The following is a 24955-nucleotide window of genomic DNA, read 5'->3' on the forward strand; positions in this document are numbered from 1 at the left end:
TGTAAAAAGTTGTCAATAGAACTTGGAAAGGTCCCTTCCACTTTGGCTGGAGTGGAGCAGCTCCCCAGTCTTTCAAGCAGACCCAATCTCCTGGTTGGAACTCGTGCCCTGGTGTGTCAAATCCCCTCGGTCTGGAGATCTCCACTGCTCACTGCAGATCCTGTAAAGTTTTACAAAGAGAAATGAGGTAATTATTCAAATCAACCCCTCCTTTTACAGGTTTGTTTCCTGGAATGTGGTACTTGGTAGGGTGACCACAGAGCAGCTCATGGGGGCTGATTTTGCTGGTGCCCCACAGCTGAGTTCTGCTTTGAAGTAGAGCAGCAGGTAAGGCTTGGCCCCAGGTCAAGGAGATTTTGTTACATATTTTATCCAATTGCAATTGGATGGTATAATCAATTTGCTCTACTTTGGCACCAAGGGCTGTGAGGAGACACCTTGTCCTGAGGCCCTGGGGCCTCCTGGCACAGCCCCAGCGAGGCTGGGCACTGTCACCCCCTTGTCCTGCCCTCAGCATCCCCACCCCACATCCCAGTGCCCCAGCAGAGCCCTGAGCAAGGCAGGAGGGACAGGATCTGCCTTCCCCAGGGCTGGGGCTCAGGCCTTTGCCTTTCTGCTGCCTCCACCCAGCCCAGGCTGTGCTCAGCACCTGAGCTGCCTGCACAGAGCCTTTTCCTCCCTGCACTCCTGGCCTCAGGGATCTGCTGGAAGGAGTCCCTGGGGAGCCTTTGTCAGGAATGGCCCTGGGGGCTCCTTCATGCTCCCAGGGACTGCAGGTTTTGCAAAGGGCTTTGGGTTTTTCTTTCCCTTGGAGTCTCTGAGAGCTTTGTGCAATCCTGGCCTCCAATTCTCTCCTCCAAGGAGTCCACAAGGAGCCTGTGTTGGGGATGGACCTCAGTGGGAGCCATGAATGCATCGAGACACTTTGAGTTTTTCCTCTGACTGATGGAAAGTTTTGTGCAATCTCCTCTCATGACCAAAGGTTCAAGGGCTGAGCTCCAAATGCACCATGGGGCTCATTAGGATCAAGCAAGTCCTAACAAACCATGGCTCTGCCTTGATTTCCCTCTACTCTACTGTAGTTCATTAGGAAGGTTTCCTACTACTGTTATGGAGAAATATTTCAAAGAGCTTCTAAGAAAGATGCAGTCCTATTTTAAAGGTTGTATTTTATTGCTGTTTTCTTTAGAGAAGAGGTGATTGCAGCATTCTGTGGTTGATATTGATCCAGGGTCTGTCCTAAGGAGGTGTGGCCTGGTCAGAGAAGCTGTGCCTTGAGGCCTGACACAGTGTGGACAATCTTGCTCCATATTCCCAACCCCATCCTGTCTTTTCTCACTCACCTGGGACCTGCTTTGCTTGCACAACTGGCTGCACTCAGGCAAAGAGGGGTTTCTTCTTTTATTTCTTGAAGCAATCTCAAGCTCCTGAGTTTCCCCACTGAAACCAGACACCCTCCTCAAGTGTGTGCCAAGCCCAAGCTGCCACCAAGGAGTTTCCCCTTCCCCGAGGCAGAGCCATGCAAGGAATGTTTTAGACACATATGAAATTCTTCAATAAACCCTAATCCAGGGTTCAGTGAAGGCAGAATTAGAGCAACTGCTGAAGGGCAGACAAGCTTTGAACTCCTTGCAGCTCAAAGCACCAAGGGGATTGTTGGGAGGTGTGTGAGTGAGCCAAGAGTGAGGGGAAGGGAAATGCAGAGAGCCCTGGAAGTGCTTGTGTGCAGACAGGCTGCTGGGAAGGGCACTGCAGCCCTGCCCTGGGCCAGGCTGAGGGTGGATTCTCATCCCAACCTGCACTGGGCCATTGCAAGGGGCTGTTGCCATGGTCACTTCACTGACCCCACGGCAGCAGCCCATTGCTCAGGGCTGGTGTCACTGCCCAGAGGCACAGGGGATCCATGGCTGGGGTTTGTGCCATGGCCACCTGCCCTGTGCCGCACTGGCTGGGCAGGCGCCGTGGAACCAGCAGCAAAGCCCAGTGCCAGGGCCAAAGGCCAGGTCAGCCTGACAGAAAGGGTCAGTGCTGGGGACTGTTTCCATGGCAACCATCGCTGGGACACCACACCTGGGTCACCTGTCATGGCAGTTGCCATGGAAACCCCTTGGAGGGACTGATGCCAGGGACACTTGCACTGAGACCCTGCTGGGCTCGGGTGCCATGGCAACGCCCATAGGGCATCACTGGACCAGAGGTTGCCATGGCAACCAGCACAGAACCCCCTTCCTACTCTCCAATGCCAGGACAACCTGCAGGAGACACTTTGCTGAGGTTGGGTCCATGGCAAACAACCTTTGCCCTGCTGGGATGGGGATTGTCACGGTCAGAAAGGAGCCTGTGGAGCCGTGGTGATGCTGGATGGCCATGGGGTGCTGCTTTGGGTGGGGCAGAGGGAATTTCCTTCCCAGGGCTTCCTTGGGGCTGTGCTTTGGGGCTGTGCTGAGCACAGGGTTGATCACACACAGATGGTTTTGTTCTCACTGAGCTTGCACAGAGCCAAGGCCTTTCCTGCCCCTCGTCTGGCCACGCTGGGGAGGGGCTGGGGGTGTGGGGGAGGTTGGGAGGGGACACAGGGGGACAGGTGACCCAACTGACCCTGGGGATATCCCAGACCACAGGACATCACGCTCAGTGTATAAAGTGGGGGGGAAAGGAGGAAGGGGTGATATTTGGAGTGATGGTTTTTGTCTTCCCAGGGAACACTTAGGTAGGAGGGGATCCTGTTTTGCTGGTGGTCAGGGTCAGCACCAAAGACACAGACACCAACTGAAGGATTGGCATAATTTATATAATTGGCATAATTTATATAATTCAAAAGTGCAAAGAATTACAAAAGGAGAAGCTCAGCAAAGCACATGATCATTAGCAAATTATCACAAAAGTAGAAGCTCATCAACAATGCACCGAATCATCACCACAAAAGAGTGCCTATAATAATTTAGAAAGATCCATCACCAGTTACCCTCAGACTTTACCATCACCCAGCCCCACACATCAGCTGGGGAAGCTGTCACAGCCAAGGACTGCAGAGCCACTCTGGACACTGGGAATTCCTGCAGCTGTGTCCAGCCACAGGTGAGGCTCCAACCTCACTGGGAGAGGGCCCAGCTTGGAGAGTGCTGAACAAACAAACTGACAGCACTTCCAGTGCAGGAACAGCTGGATTCATTCTGCTGTTTGGTTTCTCCCAAAGCCTGGCCAGGGCTCAAGGAGGAACCAAGAGATTTGACTTTGACCATACAGCCCCAAACCAGGTCAGATGTTGGATTTCATGACCTTGTTTAGCTTCTAAATACAGAAAAGTCAATACATGATTCACTAATGAGTGCACACATCTATCACAATGCTAATGATCATGCATTAGCATGATCATGATATTTCAGTAATGAGTGGATACAAAGATAACCTTTGGTTGGAAGGTTGATGGAGAGGTCACCTTTGGCTCAGGGCCTGTTGTTCAGGCCTCAGTCAGGCCTCTTGTTCAGACCTTGGCACTTCAGGGATGTGGTTTAGTGCTGGGCTGACAGTGCTGGGTGAACAGCTGGGCTTGATGAGCTCAGAGGTCTTTTCCAACAGAAAGGATTCTATAATTCCAGGATTTTATCTGCTCCATTCAGCTAGGTCCCTAGTAGCAGCATTATTTTGGTCAAAAATCCCCTCTTGGTCAGCTCCTGTGGCTAAAGGCTTCAGGCCCTTTAGCTCCTGGTGCTAAGCTGTTCATGCTGAAGGAGATGACTCAGAGAGAAGAATACAGTTCATCCAATTCCTTCTGGACACTGAGAGGGGAGGGTGTGAAAACAGGAACATTGTTTGGTGTTGCCTCCTCTCTGCCCTTCATGCCTTTCAGTGCTCTGAAACAGCCAAGAGCTTTCTTCAAGAGTGCAAGGAAGCAGCTGTTCCTTCTGCCAGGTGTGGCTCTCTCCAGTCTCTGCACTTGACTGCTTTTGTTCCTCTTGCTGCGCCCTCTGTTCCCCCTCTGCTGCTGGCTGCTGCCCAGGACTGTGGAACTGGCCCAGATCAAGTGCTCGAGAGCCTCATTTCTCTGCCCTTGGAGCTGCCTGGGCACAGCAGCCTTTTCCATCTGCAAGCTCCATATGGACAGGGAGTGCCCAGCTCCGTTCCTTGCACAACCTCCAGGAGCCCAGGGCCTGCCATCTCCAGTCCCTGCTGGCACTGAGGGCTCCCAGGTGCCTCAGGCTGCTGTGACACCACTGCAAACAGGAGGCAAGAGTGGCAGGGGCTGTGCTCAAAGTCACCTCCATTTCCTGCTGCTGCTGCTGTGGGGTCATTTGTCCAGCCCTGCACCAGACTCAGGGATCAGCTCCAGGCCCTGCTGCTGCTCCCTCGGGATCAGCCACAATCTGCTTGTTGCTCTCAATGCCAGCAGAAGCAGTGGCTGAAGCAGCAGGTGCTGACAGTGCCCCAAGCCCCAGGGGCCAGAGGGAAGGGAGCTGCTTCACATGAGAGCCAGGAGCAAAGGGCATTTCTTTTTTAGGACATGTTCTCTGGTTTAAGAAAAAAAGAGGGTAAAGAAAAGAAAAAAATATAGATGAAACATGAAAGATAAAAACAATACTCAGGTGTGTAGGGTAAAATCTTCTGTAACTTTGGATTAAGAGGTAACTGATCTTTTGTAAAAGAGAACTCAGTTATTTACTTTGTCAATGTGCTGATAGCATGGATCTATCTTCCTGACCCTCAGCAGCCTTTTTTAATAGATTTTGGGGTTTGTTTCTAATATTACGTTATTTTAAATTCTGGTCGAAGCAATAAGAAATTGCTTTTTGCCCTGCCAGCTCCAGGCAGGACTGGGAATCTAAATTCTGCTGATCCCCATCTCATTAAGAAGATGCCCTTCCTTCTCACCCTGTGAATGAGCTGTACATTCCCTCTGAAATTGTCAGTGGTTTCATAGAGATGCAAAGTCCCACTTACAGCTTTTTGCTCTGGTTTGGAAGTGGAGAAGAGCAATTCTTCATTCACCAACTCCAGACTGCACTGCCTTAGGAACACAGCCCTCTCGCCAGGTTTGACTCACTCGTGGCATTCTAGAGGAGGAAGAAATGCAATTGCACAATTCCAACCCAAAAGGAGTGAAGGGTGGGACAGACAAAACATCCTATGGAGATACAGGCGTTCTGCTGGGACTGTGGAGTGTTTGGGTTCTTGCCAATTGGATGTGTATCCCTCACTGCAATCTCTGGGCCTGCAGGAGAGTCTCACTCACCTGCACAAGCAGAAAGCTCTGTCGGTGTGCTCAGAACAGGCTCGTCTGATGCAGAGCTGTCAGAGCAATGGGAGGGCAGAGCAGACCCAGCCGTGCCCAGGGCTGAGCCCCAGCAGAGCCCTGGCAGAGCCCAGAGCAGCCTCAGCATCCGCAGAGCTCGGCTGGAAGGAGAGAAACCAGAAACTGCCCATCAGCTGAAGGCTCCTGTCCCCCTTGTCCCAACTGCCCGCAGTGCCCAGGCCATGCTGCCTGAGCTCAGAGCTGTGCCCAAACCTCCCCATCATTGCTGCCTCTGGGAGGAGGGCAGGAGGGCAGGACATGTGCCCAGCCTCCAGCCAGCCATGGCAGATCCACCTCCTCAGCAGCTGCCCAGAGCCAAAGAGCAGCTTGGCAGACAACGGAATAATTCTTTACATCCACCCTAGCAAAGAGGGGGAACTTTGGTGCCCAGCCAGGCTGTGCAATGCCCAGAGCATCCCCTGGCTGGGGACTCACCTGCACATTAGGTCTGGAGTGTGTCTTTGCAGAAGGCACCAGAATTGAAGTCAATCACCTTCAGCTGCAGATGGCCAGGTTGAGGAAGAGGTGCTAATCCTTGAAGTTGTCTTTGACGTCTCCAGCAGCAGCCCATCTGGTCCAGCTTCTCCAGGGGCTCCTTCTCCTTCCCTGGAGGTCAGAGCAGGCTGTCAGTGTTCTGCCCAGGGCCCCAGACAACAATGAACCAGACAAGCAAAACCAGGGTGGATGGTGGCCACCAGTGCTTGCCAGAGCACATCTCCAGCTCAGCTCCAGCACAAGAGCTGTGAGTTCCCTTCTGATGATCCCTGCTCAGAGCTACAAGCAGGTCAAAAAACATCTGGTTTTCTTTGCTTCTAATTGCCAAGAGATGTGTGGAACTGTTACCTGCCAGGCCCCTGGATCAAACTGTGCACATGGATCTCTCCCATCTTCTAGGGCAGATGAACACCCTGCATCCACGGATCGCTGAAGAGTTCTTCCAATGATGGCCTGTCCAAGGGTTGCATGGACAAACATCTCTTAATAATATCTTGGCACTCTGAGGAGAGAAACCAGAAACTGCCAATCAGTTGGAGAAGGCTCCTACTTTTTCCTCCCCGTTCCCGTGCCCAGGCCATGCTGGGTGTGCTCAGAGCTCAGCCTAAACTTCCCCAGGGATTCTTTATTTTGGAGGAGAGCAGGAGAGCAGGGCATGTGCCACCTCCTCAGCAGCTGCCAGAGCAGGATGCTCATGAGCCTGCTGCTCTCTCCCAGCACTGGTATTCCCGCTATGCCATAGAGATCAGGATCTACCTTGAGAGAGCTGTCGTGGGAACAAGATCTGCCCCAAGATGATCTTCCGGCCCCTCCTGAATGGGTGCTTCCTGCAGACCATCTGGTACAGCAGGATACCCAGGGACCAGACTGTTGCTGCCTCGCCGGTGTAGCATCTGAGCTGGGTCCATTCTGGTGGGCTGTAGGACAGGGTTCCTATGGAATATAGATGGAGTTCATCAGGGGATGCTGCTGCTCCCAGAGCCTCACCCCAGCATCCCTGGGCATGCAGGGGCTGCACCAGTGGCACACGGGGTGACCTGCTGCCCTCTCGCCAGCACCTGTGACTGGTGTACAAACTTGGGGCTGGAAACGAAGCCAATGGGGCTGGAAGAGGGCAGCAGAAGCCCTGGGAATGCCCAATCATGACATGCAAATGAAAAACCCACCCAGTGGTGGGGAAAAACCACTCTCCTCCCTGCCTGCGTTGCCCCCATAAAACATTACTAAGCCAAGGCAAACAAGGGGAGTGGAGCAGTCCAAGCCCTTCCTCGCCTGCACACCAAACCAACCAGGGCACAGGGTCTGACCCCCCTCACTGCTACCCCATGGGGGTTTTTGTCAGGCTGGCTGCCCCTGCCCCAGCCCCAGCCCAGGGCAGAGTGGATGCTGAAGGCTTTTGGCAGGGCCGGGAGCTGGTCCTCCCACCCAAAAGCAACTTGGCTGAAGAAGCAATCCTATGACCTGCAGCCAATGGGGGAATCCCTGGTGCTACACCCAGGCTGGGCAATGAGGTGCCCAGGAGCAACCCCTGGGATGGCTCACCTGCAAATTTCGTGTAGACTGTGTCCTGGAGGAAGGTGCCAACGCCAAAGTCGATCAGTTTCAGCTGTCCGGTGCACAGGTCAATGATGATGTTGTGAGGTTTGATGTCTCGATGGAGGACCCCGCAGCTGGTGCAGTGCCGCACTGCCTCCAGCACCTGGCAGAACAGCCGCCGAGCCTCCTCCTCCGGCAGGAACCCGCGAGCCAGGATGAAATCACGCAGGTTCTGACAGCGCTCCGGACGCTCCATCACCAACAAGAAGCTGGTGGGGAGCTCAAACCATTCCAGGAGCTGGACGACACCGTGGAACCCAGTGGACACCTTGTCCAGCAGCACGATCTCCAGGGGCACACGGGTGCCATTGGGCTGCGGGAGGACCACGATGTCATCAGCAGGGCTGAGGCCATGCCAGGGCTCTGGGACCCCTCACCCAGCCCGGGATGCTCTGCGTCCCCCGCTCACCCCACACCCGCTCTAACTCCCTCGAGGCGTCCTGGCGGCTCCCACCCTGCTGGGCCCCGGCTTATCCCCGCCCGGCACGGCCCGGGCTCTGCCGCTGGCCCCGCTCACTCACCAACTCGCCCCAATAATGGATGCGGTTCCGGGACACACATTTGATGGCAACCTGCGAGAAACAGAGAGCAGCGGGCTCAGCTCGCCGCCCGCCTTGCCGAGCCCCACCCTCCTCTGCCCTCCTCCTCCTCCTCCTCCTCCGCCCGCCGCCAGCCCCGCCACTCACCGGGGCGCCGTCCGCCAGCCGCGTCCCCGCGTACACGCTGCCGAATCCTCCTTTCCCCAGCAGCTCGCCCAGCCGGTACCGCTCCTGCAGGGCCTCCTGCGCCTTCCCTGCGGGCGACACGCAGCCGTCACCGCTCGGCCCGAGGCCAGACACGGCCTCCGACCGCCTGTGCACCGCCCCGGGCCGGGCATCCCCCTCTGAACGGGGCACGGGCGGCTCGGGGCTGGCGGCCGGACTGCCGAGCGGCGGAGCTCGGGCCGGGGAAGGAGCAACGGAGGCGGCGGGAGCGGCCGCGCCGTGTGTGTCCTCCGCGGGCCCCGGGAGGAGCCGGTAACGGGGCCGGAGCTGGGGTCGGGGCCGGAGCTGGGGTCGGGGTCGGGGCTGGGGTCGGGGTCGGGGCTGGGGCCAGGGTCGAGGCCGGGGCTGGGGCTGGGGTCGGGGTTGGGGCGGAAGCTGGGGCCAGGGTCGAGGCCGGGGCCGCGGTCGGGGTCGAGACTGGACCCTGCGTCGGGGCCGGGGCCAGGCTCGGGACAGGCGGAGCCAAAGGGTGGCGATGCTGCCCCAGACCCAGCCACTGATGCCCGCCCAGCAGCGCCATAGCCACGATGGCGAGAGCCGGGCGGAGGCGAGAGCGCGGCGGGACGCCCAGGGGCGGGGAGGGGGCAGCCCCGGCCGGGGCTGGGGGCGAGCCTGGGGCATGGCCCGAGATGGCAGGGGGAGAGGGGCACCGCGAAAGGAGGGGACACAGGGAAAGGGACAGCGGGAGAGGCTGCGGGACAGGGGGAGAGGGAGAGGACAAGCGGGAGAAAGGGAGGGAGAGGGTCGTAGAATCTCTTCTTTCGCTTCTGCTGTCGCTGCTGCTGCCGCTGTCGCCGCTGTCGCCGCTGCAACTGAAGCTCCGGGGCCGTTTGTCCGAGTGGCCGTTTGTCCGAGTGGCCGTTTGTCCGTTCCCCGCTCGCCCCCGCGCGCCCCACGGCCGAGCCCCGCGCGCCCCCGGGGGCAGCCCCTGAGTCTGTCCAAACACGGGAACTTTGCCGTGTTCAGCCCACATCCAGAGGCTTGACTGCTGCACAGTGGCACAGCAATCCCCTTGGCTGCTGTTGTGCACTGTCCCTGCTGAGGGTCAAACACTAGCAGAGCACATTCCCTGTCTCTAGAATTCATTCCCAACCCAAGCACTGCACTTATGTCTCCTGCATTGCTTTCCAAACAGAACGAGGGAAGACAAACTGTGTGTAACTCATGGTATTTCAGGGAGTCTAAAACTTGCTAAGCCATAGATCTTCGAGGTGAGATCCATTTGCAATTAATGGCATGGAGAAGTAGTGCAACATGGAAAAGGGGAGCATAGAAATAAATAGAGGAAAACATCGTGGATTGTTTCTTTACATTTTCATTTCACTTCTTGAAAGCTGTTTCAGTTTTCCAGGAATCTTCTCCACAGTCCTGTTTGCTCTTTTCACAAACCTTTCCTGGAGGGAATGGATTGCAGGGATTATTGGGCTGCGCTGGCCCTGGCTAGGTGCCAGGTGCCACCAAAGCCACTCTGTCACTGTCCTCACAGTTGCAGGACACAGAACTCTGGAGGAAAGGCTCGTGGGCTGGGATAAGGGCAGGGAGAACTCACTCACTGGTCACTGTCATGGGCACAGCTGACAGAAGTTAGGGAAATTAAGGGAATTGAATTCCAAGCAAATCACAGTATGAGAAGGAGATCTAAAACAAACCCTAAAAAACCACCTTGCTCACCCCTCCCTCCTCCCAGGCTCCCAGCCTCCACTTTCAGCTCCTCTGCTCTCTCTGCACGGGAAACATGTCACCAGCAACAAACTTGGCTTTTGCCTCATCCCGGGATATCTTCCCGGAGAGGAAGAACTTTCTCCAGCAGAAATCTAGAGCACAGCAGCATTTGAGGCTCAGGGTGTTTCTCCTGCAGCTCCTTGTAGGTCTCCTCTTCCCATGCTGGGTCTCCTGCACCACAGAACTCTGCCAGCTGCAGCTTTGCAAACATCAGCTCAAGGTCTGGATGTTCCTGAACAATTTGCTCGAGGTCCTTGGGGGCTGCATCCAATGCATTCTTCTTGTCTTCCCCCTTTGCACGGAGCCAGTGGATCTGCTGGCCCCTGGCCAGGGCCTGGCAGAGCAGGTGGAACCTGGGTCCTGCTGCAGGAGCTGGGGGAGCTCCAGGACTCGCTCTGGCCGCTGGGGCAGCCACAACACAAGCCGTTGCCAGCCAGGAGCCGAGGGCTCCGTGTGGCTCTGCAGGACCTTGTCCCTGGGGCTCGTCTGGATCAGGGCGGGCAGCTGGGCTGCACTTGGCTCCGTTTGTGTCCCTGCTTGCCCTGGGACAGCAGCTGCCCAGCGCCCAGGGGACAGCAATGGCACCGGGGCAGTTTGGGGTGAGGTTCAGTGTCTGTGCCTGGCATAAATCCCAAATCCTTCCCGAAGGAGCAGAGAGTGCTGACAGAGCACAGGATGCTCTGCTGAGCATGGGATGGACCAAGGGTGATGTGAGACAAAGCTGGGATGGGAGTCAGAAATAAAAAGAAGAGGATGAGGAGGCAGGAGAGGAGGAGGAGAGACAGAGGAGGAGGAAGAGCGGGTGAGGAGGAGGGGTGGAGGAGGGGAGCGGGAGGAAGAGGAGGGCCAGAGGAGCAGAAAGAGAAGCAGAAGAAGCAGAAGAAGCAGAAGAAGCAGTCACCACGTACGTCCATCGCTTTCTGTCCGCAACCCTCGGCCCGAGAGCATCGCCCTTCTCGGGGCATCCCGCAGGTGAGCGGGCAGGGGGAGCTCGGCCCAAATATCTTGGGCGGTGCCTGGGGTTCTTTTTGGGAGGGGGGGCTTTTGTACCTTGTAGGACACCAGATCCGAGACCCAAATAACTTTGGTTAATCCTGGGAGGGTTGGTTTTTTTTTGTGAACGTTGGGGGGGTGGGGGGAGGGGGCGGATGTTTGGATCTCGCAGGACTCCGAATGTGAGTCGCAAATGCTCCTTGCGGGGATATTGGGGAGTAACCTAGACGTGAGTTTTTCGGGGGTCCTGGTGGCGGCTGCAGGGAGAAATGGGATGGGATGGGATGTGGATTGGGGAGTGGGATGAAGTCTGCGGGAGGGTGAGGAGTGGAATGGGGCCTGGGATGAGGCAGCCGAAGGTTGGGGGTGATGAAGCCGGGGGACCCAACTCCTTAGTGGGGCTTGCGGGGTATCCGGCAGCTGTGAGGGAGTTTTGGGGTACCCCTGATCCTTCGGGGGTGGCACTGGCAGCGGGGGGACACGTGGCTCCGGCACCTCTGGACCCCACCTGCGCCACCCCTCGCCCCCCGCGCCCCCGGGAGCGGAATTTGGGGAGGGGGGAGGTGGGGGGCGCCCAGGCCGGGCCCCCCTTGCTGTCCCGGCAAGCGGGGGCCGAGTGCGGGGGGAGCCCCGCGGGCATTGCCCGGCCCTGCCCGGCACGGCTGATGCCGCCCGCCCGCGCTGCGCACTGCTCCGGACTGGTACTGCCAGTGCCGCGCGGGGCGGGGCCGCTTTGGGGACCCCCCAGGGCAGAGCGCTTTGGGCTGCTTTGGGGCTCTGCGCACCTGCAAAACCGGCGCTGGGCACGGCAAGAGCGTGTGGGGACAGCTGGGGCCCTACTGGTGGCACTGGTGGCGCTGGGAGTCCCCCCGGCCGCGGGGTGAGCGGGGGGCGCGGTGAGAAGGGGGGCGGGGGCTGGGAGATGGGAAAGGGGAGAAGGGGTGCTAAAAGATGGGATGAGACCCCCTCAAACCAAGTGGGAGGGGAGTGGAACCCTGTACAAATCAATGTTTAGCAAATATGTTAAAAGCCACTTAGAATGAAGAGGGATGGAGGGATTACCTTTTGTAATGAGGGAAATAAAGGAAAAAGCCCACAACAAAACCCACTGGGGAACTGAGTCCATGATATCAAATGCCTGAAATTCTGAGCTGGCTGTGGGATAGAATGAAATTGCAAAATCAATAACAGTGAATTGTTCCATTTATTTAAAAACAATCCCAGAAATAGGAAAAGGCCACTTCCTGGAACAGTTAAACAGGGAAATTAATCTAGAAGTTATTGGAAATGGATTTCTCTGAATTACCCAGACAAATTTGGAATCAGTATCATTTGGTAATGGTGGACAAATTTTCTGAATGGCCAGAGATCTTTCCCTGTCATACCAAAAAATCCAGGGAAGTGGTAAAAATTAAGCTTAATCAATCATACCAAGATTTGGGGGCCACTTGGGTTGTCTTCAGAGAGAAGTCTCCATTTTATAGCAGATGTGGTGCAACAGCTGAGCAAAAGCCTGGGTATAAAAAGGGACTGACACAGCCCTTGGTGACCACAGCTGAGTGGGAAAGTGGAAAGGATGATTTAGAATTTGAAACAACAAATTAGTAAAATGTGCCTTGTGGACACCTTGCCTCATTTTGGGGGACTTTAAGAAACCTATTTAAAATGGCCACAGACCCTTCATCTGGCTCTTCTGTGAGTCAGAATTCAGCCAGGGACAAAACTAGTGAATTGCTGTAGGGTTGGCTGTACCAAACACCATCAGTTCCTGGAGAAATCCATTCAAAGGGAGAAACAGATGTAAATCTATACCGGATTTCTTTAGGAAGGGCAGTTTATAACCCTGTTGGTACCAGTTGCTGTGGATGCCCCTGTTGATCCATTCCAGCCTGGGGATTTTGTGTATGTAAAGAGTTGGAGCTCTGAACCCTTGAAGGAAAAGTGCAAAGGAGCTTTCCAAGTCCTCCTGGTAACCTACACTGCCCTCAGGGTGGAAGGAATCAAACCCTGGGTTCATCACACGCAGGTAAAACCAGCAACCACACATTAAATACAGCAGAGAGAAAACTGACTGAGACCCTGGAGGTTTTATATATATATATATATATACACACATATATGTCGCTGTTGAGCCGCTAGCAGAGTAAGAAGACCCAGGTTCAAAATGTGGCATCCAGAAAAAGATTTTATTATTTAATTCCCTCTTATATAGACTTTTCAAAGGTCACCCAAATTTGTCAGGTCGAAGCCTCCCCCTAGGCCTGATTGGCCAGGCCTGAACTGTTTTTAATAACATCCAAACTTTATCTTTGTTTATAAAACACAAGAAGGAGAAAGAAAAGGATTCTCATGGGAAAACTCTGTGCTAGCCACACATATATATATCTCCTACTGTTTTAGAAATAGATATAGAAACTATGTTATTAATCTCTGGGGAGAGGAATTTATTCTTAAAGTTAATGCAAGACTTTGTCAGATTACAGAATGTAACCACTATAACAGCTTGTTTGCCAACACATTTTCTCTGCAGAAAATCCAATTCCACAGGGAGCTTTAGTCAGCACTTTGACAAAAATCTGGGAACACATGTGGGAAGGAAATAGCACCCAGGGCAAATGGAAAGGGATGGAAGGAGAATATTCCTTCCAAAGGAATTCTTAGACATCAGAACGATATTGTTGAGAACTGGAATATCTCAAAACTGGATGTGGAAATCACCTCAGGAAATTTCTATTGGCTGACAGATTGCACTGATACCCCTTGGGGATGTCAAATTCCAGAAGTATGGAACAGCCCTTAGATAGGACAATGGGAATATATCCAGCCAGTTCAGTGGTGTCTGGACTGGGAAGGGAGCCCAGGCCTCCCAGAGGACCCCTTCCAGGTGGGTATAAAATATCCTGATTTAATAAGGTCAAGGCCAAAGGATCCCAGGACAGAGGAAAAGTGGAATTGCATTTGGATAGACACTGGAACTACTTGGAATCCTGAGGTACAGTGGCTCATGGCTGTGGCCCAGGCTCTAAGGCTGGGATGTGTTTGTAGAAATTATTCTGCCTTTCTTAATGACACCTGTTAGGTCTCACCTAACAAACAGTGTGGCTTGGAGAGACACAGACTGTCAGCAGGACATGGTAAAATCATTAGTTCACACAGGATGGGTGGGAAGTGATAGAATTTGGAGCACACATTTGCCCTTAGGGGAATCAAGAGCACAATGGACACTTGGGGTATTAAGGTTACATCCCTTGTGGAAGGAGTCACCCCTGGGAACCCAACTGTGGGGAAAGGTTAAAGGGGATGAACCTTGGAAACATCCCAGCATGGGAATTGCTGTGGGATGGATTTTAGAATCCATCTTTACTCCTCAAAGATCTGCCTTGAGGAACAGACCAAACACACACCATTGGACTGCAAATGGGAACTTCAGTGAATGCAAATCAGTTGGGGTTTACTGAAATAAATGAACAATTATGAGCCACAACTAAAATGACCTTGCAGAACAAACTGGCATTAGATCTTTTGCTGTTACATGGAGTATGTGGATCCTTGAATTGAAGCAACAACACTTGTTGTGTGCACATTGCAAATGTGATGCTGAATTGGATGATCAGGTAGAGAGGATAAAATCAGTTGCTGCATCCAGCAGGGGATTAAGGGGTGGATTAGAAAGTAACTGTTTAAATAAAATATTTAAAGGACTTGGATTTTCTCTGACTGCTTTTGTAAAGTATAATTGGGATCATAGTAATAATTATGATTATGACACTTTCTTTAAGCTGTGTGAAGAACATGGTTGGAAATGCAGGTGAGGAACTCATGGGATGTGAATAAAAGAGCAGAGTGAGGCATATGAAGGCCTGTCCACTGCTGCACCCAGAGGCCATGTGGGCTCCTCTCCAGGCTGCTCTGGCCCCGAGCCGGGTGCCCATGGAGCTCCAGCCCAGCTGGGCTCTGCAGTGGGGTGGCACAGAGGCTCCCCAGGCAGCACCCGGCCCTCTGCCCCCTCCAAAGCCCAGCGCCAGCGGCTGCTGGCTGCACCTCTGGGCTCTGCGAGCAGGGGAGGCCAGGGCTGGCTGCAGGGAGAGCCCAGCCAAGGGGCAGAGCCCACGCCAAACCTTCCCTCCTGGCACTCTCTCTGCAGCTGGCAGAGGACTTGAGCCAAAGGGTCAGGCACCTGCACCAGGCCGTGTTGTACCTGGGCAGCCCACAGGAGCCCCTGCGAGAACATCTGTGGTTTTGCACAGCTTTGCTTACAGAGGGCAGGAAGAATATCTGTGACTTCTGTTAGTGGTCCTGATTCTCATGCAGGGAAGAAGAAGGGAGAGCTGCACTTTATTGGCCACTTAGATATCTGTGTCAGAGAGAGGATTTGTCTTTTTGCAGTATACTCATTTGGTTGGGGTGCTTTTGTAGCATTGAGGGGACCTTCATTTCTTGAGAACTTTTGTTCCTGAACAGAATTTTTATATGATTATCCCTTCATAGAAAACCCTTTGCAAACCAAAGAATGGCCCCTTTTCTTGTCTCTGATTAGTGCTTGGTTTTTGTAAGTGACTCCCAATGGATGACGTTAAGGTAAATTAATTGCTGGTTTGAGACAAGAAGCCAACCAGCAAATCTTTTGCATTCTCAGGCCATACCAATGGATTTGGGTAGTTTGTAGCTTTTTTGAGCTCCTTGAGTTGAGCAATGGGAAGTAACACTTTCCAGAATGTAGCATAATCAAATGCCAGGGTGTTCTGTGCCTTTGCGGCAGAGGTATTTGTGTGCTGCACGAGATCGCTTCAACGAGAAGATAATTCCAGGATAGACTGAGATCTTCTGACAGATACCAAGTGCTGCCACCAGTGACTCCAAGTGCTCCTGCCAAGGGCCACCTGCAGGAAGGAGCACAGACACCAATGCCCGCTGGCTTTGGCTGCCCTCTGGGCTCCAGCTGGGATCAGCAGTGGCTGGAAATCCCTCTGGGCATCTCCATGTTCTGCTGCCAGGAGGAAGCAATGAAGCAAGTCAAGAAGTTCTGACTTTTCCTTCCTGGTGAATTTTTTAATTTTACTTTACACTCCAGAGGCAGTTTCTGAGATGGCCTCTGTAAGATGGTTCTATTTCAACAGCACCAGCAACAGGGCTGTGTTTGAGCACTGTGAATGTGGCCTGTGTGTCTTTAATTCTGCATGACTTAGTGCTCAGGGACTTGTGAGCATTTCAACATCTGCTAATCATGATGCCTGTGACAAAAATTCTGAGCTCACTGTCATGAAAGCACCATGGATAGTACTGATTGAAAGAGAGAATTGCAGTTGTAATGGTAAAATGCAGGTGGCAACCAGAAGAGGGGCAACAGCAGCCGTGATCTGCAATTCCCAAGGCAAAGGCAACAACAGCCTCCTGCTGTCACCTCAGGGTGAGTAAAGCAGTGCTGAAAACAGTGCTGGAACCTGATCTGTTCTTTCTCTGAAGGTTGATTCAGGGCAGCACAGCTGGGCCCTGAGCAATCAGGGCTGTCTGGGGCTGATTCTTGCTCTAGGCCAGAATTCCCTGGAAAAACCCCTCGGGAAGCCAAGGCAGGAGCAGCTGGGAAGGGCTGGTGCTGCTGCTGCTCCTGCTGGGAGCCCCGGCTGGGCCAGGCTGGCGCCCACTGCGCTGTGCTCCTGCTGCTGCCAGAGCCGGGCGGGACTTGGGGACAGGGAATGGACACCGGGGGGACAGCAAAGGCCCTGGGGCTGCAGTGATGTTGGGGCTCAGGCCAGCGCCAGCACAGAGCTTTGGCCCTGACATTAACCCAGAGGGGAACACTGGGGAAATGCTCCATTTCAGCCTTTCTTTACTCGGCACTGTGAAGTGACTGAAATAAAAGGAGAACGAGCAGAGCCTGATCCATTCTCCTTTGGGAAGGGCAGTGAGGGCTGTGAGGCACCATGAGGGGCTCTGAGAGGCCATGAGGGGCCATGAAGAGCTCTCAGAGGCTGCGAGGGGCCATGAGGGCTGTGAGAGATCACAAGGAGCTGTGACAGGAAATGAAGAGCCATGAAGGACTATGAGGGACTATGAGCAGCTCTGAGGGGCCATGAGGGGCCTCAGCCCTGGCAAGAGGGAGTCCTGCCATGTCCCCAGGGCAGGACAGCTGTGAGGCTCCACAAGTGCAGATGTGGTGCAGAGCAGGCTCAGAGCACCTCTGGGAGGGGATGAGACCCTTCCCCAGCTCCAAACCACACCAAAACCACCATAAACAGGACTTTGCATCTTCAGAAGCCACTGGCAACTTGGAAGTGACCATACAGCTCAATCCCACTGTGAGAAGGAAGGGAACCTTCCCAGTGAGGTGCTATCCAGCCACTATTAACAATGGGTGGGATTTAGGAGTATAACACTAATAAATAATTCAAACAAATAATAGCAACAAGAAATGAACCCCCAAATCCCAATACACAGCACCACACAAAAAGGATGAACCTCCTTTTTCTTTATTGCCTCAAGGTTCATGAAAAATATTCCTGTTATATAACACCCAAAAACCCACTCACGAACAAGTTCCCCCTCCCTTCATCACCCCCAACCATTGGCTGTCTCCTTCCAGACCCTGCCCCACCCTCCCAATCCTCACCCCAACCCACCACACCTCTCCTGGACATCAAGACCCTCTTCCCAAGCCCTATTTCCACCATTCCAGCCCTCCAATTCCCATCCCACCCATCCTGCCCCACCCAATGCCCATCTCACCTCTCTGGAACTGCATCCTGTCACTGTTGAGCCGCTAGCAGAGTAAAGAACTCAGTTCTCAGTGGCAAGAAGGAAAGACCTTTATTGTTTTGATTTCATCATATATATAGAGTTTTCAAAGGTCACCCAGACTGGTCGGTCAGAAACCTCCCCCTAGGCCTGATTGGCCAGGCCTGCACCGTCCAGATCTTGGGACACTGTTTTTAATAACATCCAAACTTTATCTTTATTTATAAAACACAAAAGGAATTCTCATGGGAAAGACCTGTGCTAGCCACAGCATCCTACTTTGCCAATCCCCTTCCAATGTCATCCCACCCTGAGGGGCTGTGGAATTCAGTCATTTTGGGCAGGGATTGACCCACTTTGGGGTGAGATTGAGTCCTTTCCAGTGGAACTGAATGGTTTTGAGGTACTGCATGAACCCTCTTGGCTTTTCAAACTCAAAATGGTGGAAGAAACTGGACCAAATACCCCTGAAGCACCAAACCATCCAGAATAGCTCCCAAACACAAAACACCCCTCCCAAAGAGCAGTAAAACCATGAGGCTTTCGGTAATGAAGCTGGAGCAGAAGACAAAGCTCTTCCTGCCGTCGGGGCTTGAGCAGGGTTTCTCTTACTGGTGGCTCCGTTGGTGTTTGGTCAAGTGAGAGCTCTGGGTGAAGCTCTTCCCACACTCAGGACACTCATAGGGTCTCTCCCCGGTGTGGATGTGCCAGTGCCTGATGAGTGTGGAGTTGTGCTTGAAGCCCTTTCTGCAGTCAGGGCAGCGGAAAGGCCTCTCCTCTGTGTGAATGCGCTCATGGAGGAGGAGACTGGATGAGGTTGGAAACCTCTTCCCACACTCGGGACACTCATAGGGCCTCTCCCCAGTGTGGATCCTCTGGTGGATGATCAGGTAGGAGCTCTGGCTGAAGCTCTTTCCACATTCCCCACACTCATAGGGCCTCTCCCCAGTGTGAATCCTCTGGTGGCGGATCAGGTAGGAGCTCTGGCTGAAGCTCTTTCCACATTCCCCACACTCATAAGGCCTCTCCTGAGTGTGGATCCTCTGGTGGACGATCAGGGAAGAGCTGTTTTTGAAGCTCTTCCCACATTCCCCACACTCATAAGGCCTCTCCCCAGTGTGGATCCTCTGGTGGGTGATCAGGCTGGAGCTCTGACTGAAGCTCTTCCCACATTCCCCACACTCATAGGGCCTCTCCTGAGTGTGGATCCTCTGGTGGCGGATCATTTCAGACCTTTTCCTGAAGCTCTTTCCACATTCCCCACACTCATAGGGCCTCTCCCCAGTGTGGATCCTCTGGTGGACGATCAGATCAGAGCTGTCTCTGAATCTCTTCCCACATTCCCCACACTCATAGGGCCGTTCCCCAGTGTGGATCCTCTGGTGGGCGATCAGGTGGGATCTCCTGATGAAGCTTTTCCTACATTCCCCACACTCATAGGGTCTCTCCCCAGTGTGGATCATCTGGTGGCGGATCAGGTCAGAGCTTGTCCTGAAGCTCTTCCCACATTGCAAGCACTTGTAGGTCTTCTCCCTGGTGTGAAGCTGCTCATGGGCCACCTGCTCATAGCTCTGGCTTGACTGCTGGCCAATTTCCTGGCACAGGGTGGGTCTTTGCTCCTCACAGCACCCTGGGCTCGGTTTGGAACCTCTCCTCATGTGGGATCTCCAGGGCTTTTCCTCCCCATTGGACTCCTGCACCATGGAGCCGTTCAAATCGGCCTCTTCCATGAGGTCCTGCAGGGAGGATTTGTCCTCTATGGTGTCCATTCCCAGCTCATTGCCTGGGGGAGAAAACACAAGGAGATGATTTAAGATTTTCCTCCATGCCAGAGGGAAGGGGAAGGAGATCCCCCCAATCCATTCTTGGCATGATATTGTCAGCAGCAGGGTTATCCTGCAGCCAGGGGCAATGCTGGGCTGGGAGATGGAGGAGAAGAGAGGGAGAAAGGGGCAGTGACTTCCTTCTCACCTGCCTGGCTGTCCTGGGGCATCTTCCTCTTCCTTACTTCCTTCTTCTCCATCCAGCCAAGGTTTGGCAATGGGAAATCCTGGTTTAGGGGAAAAAAACAAGGTGTGAGCACGTTGAGTTTGAAGGTCCCCCTGCTCGAGTCCATTTCTAGAAGTCACCAGGCATCTGGTGTCCATAAAATCCTCCAAAACACAAAGATTTTGAAAACAAACAATCAAAAAACCCAAAAACAATCTCAGGAGTTCCCTTCTCTGGTCTCTCCACTTTGGAATTCTTGTGGTCCCTCCTGTCCTGGCTGCTGGAGGTTCTGCATGTATTAGAACCACATCTAGATGGTTCCCACCCTCCCTGGGCTCTTGGGGGTCTTGGGAATCCCCAAATTTCTCCCTGTCCAGTCTCCCTACTTTGGGGTCATGCTGGTCCCTCTCCTCCAGGGTCCCCTCACTTAGGGATGCCAAGGGCTTTTGGGGTTTCCATGGGTCGCTTCTCACCTAAGTGCTTCCAGGCTTTTGAATTTTCTGATTGTCCTGGCATTACCCCCCTCTCTGGGTTCCCCACTTCGGGGTCCTTAGGGTCACAGGGTTCCTTCCCTCCAGACTTCCCCTCCTCCAGACTGCCAGCAGTCTCCTGTTCATGGTATTGTCCTCTCCACCCTCCCCACTCTGAGGATCCTGAGGTTCATCCCTTCTGGTTCTCCCAAGGGGTCCAACAGCCCCCTGGCTCCGGGCTGGAGGTGGCAGTACCTGATTTGGGAAACCCAACCCTCACTGCAGGGGGGCTCCTTGCATCCCCTGCCCACTGCTGGGTCTGTGCCAGCAGCCACCACCAGGACACCCAGAAACACCTCCCAGGGACACCCCAACATCACCCAAGGGATGTTTATTATGCATCTTGGAAGTCCTTCATACTCCAAACAACCCACCCAAAAGCACTGTGCTCATTTAAAAGTAAACTGGCAGGAGAAGTGAACCCCACTAAACTTCCCCCACAGACATTACAGGTCAGAGTTACAATTGCTTGAAGAGATTACAATAAATCAGGTACAGAGAAAACTGGTTTTAACCCACAAAGATTGAGTACAACCTGGCTCCCTGTTGGTCAGAGCAATGGTCGAAATCCTACCAAGTGGTGGTCACAGTCCTGTTGAGGTTGTAGTCCTGTGGAAGTTCTGCTCCTTCTCTGGATCCGTTGAGTGGAAGTGGTGTCCCCAGGCCCCAGAGCCAGATTTTATATGCTCAGGTTCAGGTGGGAATGCTCAGTACCTCTCCCTGGGCAGGGAGTTTCACAATGGAATTATGTTATCCTGTGAGTCATGGGATATTTGAGGAGTACTTGATGGTCTCAGTCGTTGTTGCTGCCCATTGTGCTGGTGCCATTGAGTCCACGATGGCCCATTAGCAGAGATGACCCCTCAGGCTGGGTGGGACTATGCTGGTGCTTCCCTGGAGGGAGTTATCTCAGCTGAGTCATTGGTGTGAAGAAAAGGAAACAATGTCCTGCCTCACAGGGTTTGCCTCCCCTTCCTTATCTCATTTACCACCCAGCTGGTAGCTTGATGGGTCAGGGTTGCACTGGGCAGCTCTTGCAAACGACCTGTCATCAACAGCTCATCAGATATGACCTAATGGGAGTAGAATGCCCAGTTTGGTTACACCCACAGAGTGCCAAACTGGCACCGTGCTCCTGTAACCGGGACAGGTTGGCAGTGAGATATTTGAAACAAACCTCAAAATCTTTTTTAAAAGGGTGCTGAAGTCAGTAAGACGGATCCATGCCACTAGCAAATTTAGAAAGTAAATACTGGCATCTCTTTTTAAAAAAATCAGTTACCTCTTATCCAAAGTTACAGAAGAATTTTCACTATACACAAAGATTTTGTCTTTATTTTTCACATTTTATCTAGGTTTTTCCTTTTCTTTTTCCTTTTTTTTTTCTTATAAGAGAAAAATTAATGTTCATTTCTCCTGGCTCCCATGTGGAGCAGCTCCCTTCCCACTGGCTGAGCTGCTCAGGCAGAGCCTGGCAGCTCCTGGCCCCTGCAGGGCTGAGGCTTTCCCCTGTTGCTGTGCACAGACTGATGGAGCAGCACTGCTGAACATGGGGACACCCAAAGGCACCCGAGCAGCTGCCTTTGTCCACCTGCAGCTTCCAGGGCCAAACTCTGAGCAGACATGGCTGGAAGAGACTGGCAGGCTCCCTGTTTGCTGTGCTGCCCCACTTGTGAGGGGCTCAGCTTTGTGTGAGGCACAGTGAGAACAAGGGGCAGCTCCCTCCCAGCCCTGCAGCCAAGGGACCCCTCTGGCCCCAGGGCTTGGGGCACTGTCAGCACCTGCTGCTTCAGCCACTGCTTCTGCTGGCATTGAGAGCAACAACCAGATTGTGGCTGATCCCGAGGGAGCAGCAGCAGGGCCTGGAGCTGATCCCTGAGTCTGGGGCAGGGCTGGACAAATGACCCCACAGCAGCAGCGGCAGGAGGAAATGGATGTGACTTTGAGCACAGCCCCTGCCACTCTTGCCTCCTGTTTGCAGTGGTGTCACAGCAGCCTGAGGCACCTGAGAGCCCTCAGTGCCAGCAGGGACTTGAGATGGCAGGCCCTGGGCTCCTGGAGGTTGTGCAAGGAACGGAGCTGGGGACTCCCTGTCCATATGGAGCTTGCAGATGGAAAAGGCTGCTGTGCCCAGGCAGCTCCAAGGGCAGAGAAATGAGGCTCTCGAGCACTTGATCTGGGCCAGTTCCACAGTCCTGGGCAGCAGCCAGCGAGCAGAGGGGGAACAGAGGGCACAGCAAGAGGGACAAAAGCAGTCAAGTGCAGAGACTGGAGAGAGCCACACCTGGCAGAAGGAACAGCTGCTTCCTTGCACTCTTGAAGAAAGCTCTTGGCTGTTTCAGAGCACTGAAAGGTGTGAAGGGAAGAGAGGAGGCAACACCAAACAATGCTCCTGTTTTCACAGCCTCCCCTCTCAGTGTCCAGAAGGAATTGGATGAACTGTATTCTTCTCTCTGAGTCATCTCCTTCAGCATGAGCAGCTTAGCACCAGGAGCTAAAGGGCCTGAAGCCTTAGGCCTCAAGAGCTGACCAAGAAGGGACTTTCTGACCCAAGTAATGCTGCTACTAGGGACCTAGCGGAATGGAGCAGATAAACTCCTGGAATTCTAGAATGCTTTCTGTTGGAAAAGACCTCTGAGCTTATCAAGCCCAGCCGTTCACCCAGTACTGTCAGCCCAGCACTAAACCACATCCCTGAAGTGCCAAGGCCTGAACAAGAGGCCTGACTGAGGCCTGAACAACAGGCCCTGAGCCAAAGGTGACCTCTCCATCAACCTTCCAACCAAAGGTTATCTTTGTATCCACTCATTACTGAAATATCATGATCATGCTAATGCATGATCATTAGCATTGTGATAGATGTGTGCACTCATTAGTGAATCATGTATTGACTTTTCTGTATTTAGAAGCTAAACAAGGCCATGAAATACAACATCTGGCCTGTTTGGGGCTGTATGGTCAAAGTCAAATATCTTGGTTCCTCCTTGAGCCCTGGCCAGGCTTTGGGAGAAACCAAACAGCAGAATGAATCCAGCTGTTCCTGCCCTGGAAGTGCTGTCAGTTTGTTTGTTCAGCACTCTCCAAGCTGGGCCCTCTCCCAGCGAGGTTGGAGCCTCACCTGTGGCTGGACACAGCTGCAGGAATTCCCAGTGTCCAGAGTGGCTCTGCAGTCCTTGGCTGTGACAGCTTCCCCAGCTGATGTGTGGGGCTGGGTGATGGTAAAGTCTGAGGGTAACTGGTGATGGATCTTTCTAAATCATTACAGGCAATCTTTGGTAGGAATGATTGGGTGCATTGCTGAGCTTCTCCTGTTGTGATTCTTTGCTGCTCTGAACAGTAGGAAATTGCACTGATTCCTTCAGTTGGTGTTTGTGTCTTTGGTGCTGGCCCTGCCCACTGGCAAAACAAAATTGGCATAGTCTGTCCAGATCACAGCAAAATGTCACTTTTTATATGTGAATGTAAGGAATCAGTCCTGTCTGAAATTTCTGGATGGGAAGACCTTCCCTATGGTTCGCTGGCTCTGGAGTGGGCTGAGGTCAGAGCACTGTGTGAGCAATGGGGAAGTTGGTTAAAAGCAGCTGAACCAGTGGATGTCTTAAAATGCATCCAAAAATTGCGTTCTGAAAAAGGGAAAGATCTTGTGTGTTTGGGAAGACATACATGGATTTTGTTAACAGGATATTGTAAAAAGCACCAACGAAAGGAACCATTGGTGGGATGCTCCCACATGGAGTGACAGAAGGAGTTTTTAATCTTGAGCTCAGATTCATCTGCGCAAGTGAAATAATAATAACATAATAACTCTATGCATATATATTATAATAAAAACTTCATATATAATGAAAAAAATTCTTATATAAATATAAGTATAAATATAAATATCACAACATAATTTTATATATATATATATAAAATGGTGACATTTGTTAACTTTGGCTGCTCAGGAATGTAACTCTAAATACCTTACAGAATATGATTGGCCAGGACCTGAATGTCAGTGGTAAACATTGTGAGATTGTTTACAATAAATACAGGAGGAAGGGATGAAATTGGCAATTTTTATAGGCTTTGGTGATACTATGATGTGGAATGCTTTGTCTGTTACTGTGAGAAATAGAGTGATTAAGGCTGCTGGGTTTTTCATGTACCAGACTGTCCACAAGCTGCAGGACTTGTTGAACAGATGAAGAGGTTGTTAAAAGAGCAGATGAAAAAATAAGGAGATGGGAACCTGTCCTGATGGAGAACCCCTTACAGGTCCACTCCAGGAGCTGCAGGGCTGGACCTTTATGCATTAGATTTAATGAGGATAAATCAGAAGCAAATGAGAGTTATCAATACCAAAACAGGAATTCAGATTCCTCCAGGACACTCTGGTTTGATATCTGCTCACTGCAGCTTGGCCTTGCAAAGTGTTCATGTCATGGGAGGAGAAATTTATACAGATTATCAAGGAGAAATTGAATTCTGTTAAACAATAGTGAACAAAATTGAATTATTCAACCCCATGACAGGGTAGTATGATTATTGACATTGTAGTTTTAAAGACATTTGGGGAAAAAAAAAAAAAGATCCACCTCAAATCACTACTGCTTGTGGAAACAAAGGGTTTGGATCCAGCAGTCCTAATAATGGAGCCAAGGTGTGGGTCCAGAGGCAAAGTGGCCCTTCTGAGCCAGCTGATGGAACAGCTCCAGAGAAATTAAATTAAAACACTGTTTTAATCCTGAAACCTGGGCAGGAACAATGGAAATATGTCCCTGCAGCCAAGTGTTCTATGGGAGAACAAGTAGATGTTATAGGATGTTGTTTTACAGATCCTGCCAGACCAAATCTCCCTG

At 52.6% G+C, this 24955-nt stretch overlaps 3 protein-coding genes across 4 annotated transcripts in view; 1 reads left to right on the forward strand and 2 right to left on the reverse strand.

Moving 5' to 3' along the window:
- Positions 1-24955, forward strand: part of LOC146420171 (uncharacterized) — a 482891-nt gene that overhangs the window by 252019 nt on the left and 205917 nt on the right. The window lies entirely within an intron of this gene.
- LOC146420186 (serine/threonine-protein kinase pim-1-like) lies at positions 5732-10815 on the reverse strand. The gene is made up of 8 exons (XM_085048534.1): positions 10776-10815; positions 8474-8623; positions 8068-8117; positions 7903-7953; positions 7328-7694; positions 6542-6718; positions 6134-6287; positions 5732-5896 (listed from the first exon to the last, which is right to left on the reverse strand). Exons 1-7 carry the CDS (start codon positions 10813-10815, stop codon positions 6181-6183), a joined length of 942 nt encoding a protein of 313 aa, XP_084904660.1. The 3' UTR covers positions 5732-5896; positions 6134-6180.
- Positions 18201-19842, reverse strand: LOC146420187 (uncharacterized). Of its 2 annotated transcripts, XM_085048568.1 has the most exons (3): positions 19564-19842; positions 18616-19375; positions 18201-18531 (listed from the first exon to the last, which is right to left on the reverse strand). In XM_085048568.1, the coding sequence occupies exons 1-3, from the start codon at positions 19706-19708 to the stop codon at positions 18201-18203; spliced, it is 1236 nt and encodes a 411-aa protein (XP_084904694.1). In that variant the 5' UTR covers positions 19709-19842. The 2 variants fall into 2 exon arrangements, with proteins under 2 accessions (XP_084904694.1, XP_084904693.1); XM_085048567.1 differs by having other exon boundaries at positions 18201-19375.

The sequence above is a fragment of the Lichenostomus cassidix genome, unplaced genomic scaffold (genome assembly GCF_008360975.1).
Source record: "Lichenostomus cassidix isolate B80296 unplaced genomic scaffold, HeHo_3.0 HiC_scaffold_44, whole genome shotgun sequence".
NCBI classification, from domain to species: Eukaryota; Metazoa; Chordata; class Aves; order Passeriformes; family Meliphagidae; genus Lichenostomus; species Lichenostomus cassidix.